The sequence below is a fragment of the Neoarius graeffei genome, chromosome 17 (assembly GCF_027579695.1).
Source record: "Neoarius graeffei isolate fNeoGra1 chromosome 17, fNeoGra1.pri, whole genome shotgun sequence".
NCBI lineage: Eukaryota > Metazoa > Chordata > Actinopteri > Siluriformes > Ariidae > Neoarius > Neoarius graeffei.
In genome coordinates, this window is record NC_083585.1 from 65,661,157 (window position 1) to 65,666,944 (window position 5,788).

The following is a 5,788-nucleotide window of genomic DNA, read 5'->3' on the forward strand; positions in this document are numbered from 1 at the left end:
TGGATGGACCGTTTGAAGGCTGACGTACAAGTTTGTGGTTGGTCTGGACAAATTACGGAAGTAGAAAAAAAAAATGTCATGTTCATGTCGCACGCATTGCGTTTTTGTTGAACACAACTTCAAAATAAAAGCAATGCACATTGTCCATGCATGAGGTAAAATTAGAGAAATACGTTTATTTTGTAATTTCCAATTAACCTTACGCGGGCTGCTCAGAATGAACCAACGGGCCGGATGCGGCCCGTGGGCCGTAAAATGCCCAGGTCTGCACTATAAAGATATGTAAGGAATGGGGGGGTAAAGTTGAGAAAATAAGAGGAGGGAATGAAAGGAAAAATCTCAGGAGATACTTTTCTTGGGGCAAATTTGATCAGATACGACAGTTTAACACACAAACCAAATCCACGTGATGTGAGTAGTAAGATGGCGTCCAGATGGCTTCACTCGTCTCTACAGAGGGGAATGGGTTCGGAGCCCTCCAGATTTTATATAGAGCCGAGGCCTCGTTTGTCATCGGTCACATGGTCTCGTCTGCCACGCCCCCTTCTACTCTATATGCACTTCAGAGCCTCACGACAGACAGGTGTTTCACACACACTTCTTATAAATCCTGTGATTAACATCTAACCTGTGGATATTTTATTGTTTTAGATTTCTGTGATCTGACTCTGGATCCAAACACAGTAAATCCTAAACTCATTCTGTCTGAGAAGAACAGAGCGGTGACGCACAGTGAGACAGAACAGAGATACTCTGATCATCCAGAGAGATTTGACTCCAGGTCTCAGGTGTTGTGTAAGGAGAGTGTGTGTGGACGCTGTTACTGGGAGGTGGAGTGGAGTGGTCGTGTGGAAATATCAGTCTCATATAAAGAGATCAGCAGGAAAGGACGGGGTAATGAGTGTGGGTTTGGATTCAACAGTCAGTCCTGGAGTCTGCAGTGTTTTCCTTCCTCTGTCTATTTCCGACACAACAACGTTAAGACTGTTCTCCAAGGTCCATCACCCTCCAGAATAGGAGTGTATGTGGATCACAGTGCAGGAACTCTGTCCTTCTACAGCGTCTCTGACACAATGAGGCTCCTCCACAGAGTCCACACCACATTCACTCAGCCTCTATATGCTGGGGTCTGGATATGGAATTCTGTCTCATCTGTGAAGTTTTGTGATCCGATGAAAAAATGAAAAGTTGAAATGTTGAGTAAAATTATAACCGAGGTGTCAGATTGAATTTCTCCCTGAAATACAAAGACACTTGTGTGCAGAAACTGTAGTACTAATGAATTATTTTCAAAGTGCTTGTTTTATAGATTAATAGGCAAGTTCCATAACAATGTCTTAATGCAAAATGTAGGATGTTTCTAGAAAAAAAAAGTTCTTAGTGCATGCATTTAAAATAGTCTATGAGATTTATTACACAGATATGAAAGTTTAGAATGTCTCATTCTGTTTTTCCTTTGGCAAAATCTGTTTCTTCAGAAATAAAACTTCCTCAAACTACTGTGTCTTTCTGTCCTGCTGCTGGTGGAAACACACCCTACTGTGTGTAAGAACAATTTTGTGTCTCAAACCATTTTCTGTTAAAAAAAAAAAAAAGCACTCACTGTATTCAGACCCCTTCAAAAAAATATTTAAAATATGGAATAAAACACTCATTTTGCGAGTTTTGGAATCTATCCATATAAAGATTGCTTACAAATCATTTTCAGTTTTAATTTCAACATACGATATTACCTTTTTCTGATTTGGGGCTGTTTTTCCTCTCAGATGCCTGATTTAATGTCAGTGATCCCCCAGATGTTCTGAACTCATTTGTACTAGTTTATTGTACTTTAAAACCAATAGTTGATGTAATGAATTAAAATAGTAAAAAAGTGTTAATTTTAATTACTAGGGCATTAAAACTCCCTTTGTGTTTCTACTTTTCTACTTCCATTAAAGGCCAAATGACGACTATTAATCAAACTCAGGTTTATAAAAGATGCTTCATAAACTCAAGATCCAAACACTGTGTCAAAACAAAACTTTATTAAACAGAGATCAGTTTAAATCCCAGAGGGAGCGCTCGCGTCTCTCTCCATCACTACACACTGGGAACTGCACACACTTCAGGCCTCACACACCACACACTGGTTTCCTGTGAGGCCTTCACTAATGTGCAGCTCCACACGTGCGCTAGCGTACGGGGAAAAACCACAAACACCACCGATCCAGTATCGTCAGGATTCTCTGTTCAGACTCAAATATACAGTACAAAACAACAAAAAGCAAAATAAAACTACAGTTTCAGATGGAACAGCTGGAAAAGGGCTGATGATCAGGAGAAGGATGCCTGGGATCCAGTCCTGTTCTAAAGGAATGCCATAATTAGGTGTAAATCATGATACGATGAGACTTTAAATCAGCCCACACCTAGTCGAAACCTGAAGAGGTGAATTAAACAACAAGGTGGAAAAGGATGAAGTGATTTCATTATGAACTTTGTTTTAATGTTCTAGTCATCCAAACAACTACATGGTGCATTGGTTTGGATGTGATGTGTGTAAACAGAAAAGAGGAGATGAGAGGCGTTAAATGCGGTCGAGTTTTTCACCGAGGAATTCCTCCACGCTGTCTGTGTTCCACTTGAGGATGCTGAGTTCTTCAGCGATGTTCCCGTTATCATCCAGCAGCTTCAGTACAGGATCCGAGCCTCGAACGTACTGCAGCACACAAACAAATCACGTCGAATGAACTTGTGTTCATAAAATACAGAATTTACTTCCTCGGCTCAAAAGTAGTCAGTCTGCTTTTCTGGCATGAGATTTCAGTTCCAGTATTTGATTTGCTGTCTTTATACTTTTTCAGTGAAATATGTTTCCATGATTTGCAAATCATTGCATTCTATTTTTATTTACTCAAGTTTATTTGTATAGCGCTTTTGACAATAGACATTGTCGCAAAGCAGCTTTACAGAATTTTAATGACTTTAAACATGAGGTAATTACCACAGCATCCCAACTTTTTTTTTTTTTGGAATTGGGGTTGTACAACACCATGTGACCACATAATGAGGAGACGTATCACTTAGAGACATTTTACCTTAATCTGAAGGCCCTTGAACATCTTTGGCTTGTCGCTCCTGACGAAAGCTAAAGACAATTATTCACAGTTATGCCCAGAAATGATCAAACATAGCCACTAATAAATTATAAGAAAGTCAGAGAGTCTGCAATATTTATTCAAAACTATTTTCAATTCTTTTGGAGCTGATCATCTATTCAATGCGATGTTAATATAAGATATTAATCAGGATGAATCGAATTCCTCCAGTTCTGCCCAATCATATTTCATGCTCGCCCTCCAGCTTACCTTGGACTTGAGGGAACCTCCCCAGTTTTCATCCACAGACCTCGAGGATGGCTCCGGGGTAGAGCTGGACATGAAACAGCACTCAGTTATAACACAGTCCAGAAGACATACTGCACAATCCTGCGATGTCTGTATTGTGTATGTTTAGTGAGGTGATGGAGCAGAGATGTGGAGCATACCTTCCTGGACTCGAGCTGAGCCTCCTCCTGGCAGCACTGCCTGCAGAACGGCTCGAGCTGAGTCAGACTGAACTGGCCCAGCAAATCACATGAGCTGCACAGCAGGTTACTGGAGAAGCCCAGCTCCCTGCACGCCTCCGATGACAGCTCGGCTCCGAACGCTGCCAGCTGCAACACGGTACAGAAGTGTCACTTATACAATAATAAAGTGGAAAAAACATTCCATTAAATTCATTTTATTCCTGCTGCACTACACAAGAGTTTACAGTCCATGTAGTGTGTATTGATTGTCCTGCACTCGTCTCACACAGTTTGCACTCATCTTGCATCCATGGTCCCGGAAACATTTCGTTCCATTGTATACAAGCTGTGTAGAGGAACAACAATTAAAAACCCACTTGACTCGATTTATATCGGGCTTTTAACCATGGACATTTTCACAGAGCAGCGTTACAGAAATCTGGATATACATTTAGACCGATCTCGGATGAAAGAACGCACAACTTTATTCATCACACACTTGTGAAATTCTTCTCTGCATTTAACCCACCTGAAGCAGTAAACACAAACAAATGCGAGCAATGAGCTCACACACACACCCAGAGCAGTGGGCAGCCATGCTAACAGCGCCCGAGGAACAGTTGGGAGTTCGGTGCCTCGCTCAAGGGCACCTCAGCCCAAGGCCGTCCCATATTAACCTAACCGTATGTCTTTGGACTGTGAGGGAAACCGGAGCACCCAGGGGAAACACAGACACAAGGAGAACATGCAAACTCCACACAGAAAGGCTCCCGGCGGCCGCTGAGCTCAAACCCAGAACCGCCCACAAGACAAGCCCGAGATAAAGGGGTTGAGGAAAAACTCCCCGAGACGACGCAAGGAAGAAACCTTGAGAGGAATCAGCCTCAAAAAGGAGCCCATCCTCATCTGGGGGACACCAGAGAGTGCGATTATAAATCATTTCTCTTCTATAACTGGACACTATAGAGTCAAAAAATGCTCAGCATGTTGGAAAGATCTTCAGTACAAGCATCAGAGCCATTTCTTACTTTAATTTTAGTATATTTGTGTTAGAATCAGGAAATGAGTTACAGAGATTAGTTTTTTTTTTTTTAAACTTAACTGCTAAACTAAAACTAAACTTTAAACTGCTGTTTAGGTATTTATGGATTCTATTTTACATTTAAACACTAATTTTAGAATTTAATTTATATATGTATTCCATATTTGTGCTCTTCCTCTGTGTTTTTTAACCATTTATTTAATAATTTTTTATCACTTTAATTTTACTTCTTGAATATTATTAAAAAAACCCGGAATAAATATACTTAATTTCCATGCAATTTACATATCATAGCTCAGATTTCCTCCTCATTCTACATCTTAACTCAATCAAACCAATCAAATGTCAGGCACATTTGTTAAATACACCATAATTTTCTAACTATAGAAATTCACAGACGCCATATTCCCTTAATTTTAGAAAATTAAGCTATTTATAAATAGAGTTAAATTATGTAACTCAAATGTTATTATATGCTGCTTTGCACGACGTTACAGCAAGAACCGGAACTTTCAAACAATACATAACACGTGATTGCGATTAGACTTTTAAAAAATAAGATTATAAAAGGATTGTTAGCATTTTAATAAGATTTACCATTACACATTTCAACTAACTTCAATAAGCCACGTCACGAGTGCTGTCGCTAGCTGTACTTAGCATATTAGCATACTTACCGATTTCATAAGCATCTTTGCATTCATTTATCTCAAGTCACTTTAAATAAAAATACAAATATAGAACATAAAATATTTCCTTAACAGTAATTTTAAATTTCTTACCGAATGCAATAACGGTAATAACCAAAGTAAGTACACCTCCGCCGCCATTACTGTCCGTCTTCCGCTCCTCAGCTGAACGGAAGTGATTACAACTTTTCAGCCGGAAAAGATTAGACGTTGACCCGGAAGTGAAAGTAAAGTCTAAAGCAAATTCTCTTCTTTTTATTATTATTATCATCATAATCATTTTAACTTTTAAACAAATATAAACAATTATGATCTGTTTGTAGTGGTTTATTTTAACATTACGGATGGCCATAATTAACAAAATACAATTTTTAACGAGTAAGCGACGCAGGATAATTTTCGGCTGAATCTCAAATGGATCATCACTTCCTGTATAACCGCACTACATAGGGGATGACATAACAGTGTCTGCGTACTACGTAGTGCACTATGTGTCCAACAGGAACG

At 39.4% G+C, this 5,788-nt stretch overlaps 2 protein-coding genes and 1 pseudogene across 2 annotated transcripts in view; 1 reads left to right on the forward strand and 2 right to left on the reverse strand.

Annotated features, from left to right (window-relative positions):
* The window catches only part of LOC132864441 (E3 ubiquitin/ISG15 ligase TRIM25-like), a 32,512-nt gene extending 31,039 nt beyond the window's left edge, over window positions 1-1,473 (forward strand). Inside the window, exon 6 of the mRNA XM_060897857.1 lies at window positions 652-1,473. Coding sequence (XP_060753840.1) covers window positions 652-1,184 — 533 coding nt within the window. The 3' untranslated portion in view covers window positions 1,185-1,473. The remainder of the gene's footprint in view (window positions 1-651) is intronic.
* LOC132864444 (E3 ubiquitin/ISG15 ligase TRIM25-like) overlaps window positions 1-5,788 on the reverse strand; it is a 347,007-nt pseudogene that overhangs the window by 158,534 nt on the left and 182,685 nt on the right.
* On the reverse strand, window positions 2,013-5,484 carry selenof (selenoprotein F). The gene is made up of 5 exons (XM_060897863.1): window positions 5,375-5,484; window positions 3,530-3,697; window positions 3,351-3,414; window positions 3,081-3,130; window positions 2,013-2,701 (listed from the first exon to the last, which is right to left on the reverse strand). Exons 1-5 carry the CDS (start codon window positions 5,420-5,422, stop codon window positions 2,570-2,572), a joined length of 462 nt encoding a protein of 153 aa, XP_060753846.1. The 5' UTR covers window positions 5,423-5,484; the 3' UTR covers window positions 2,013-2,569.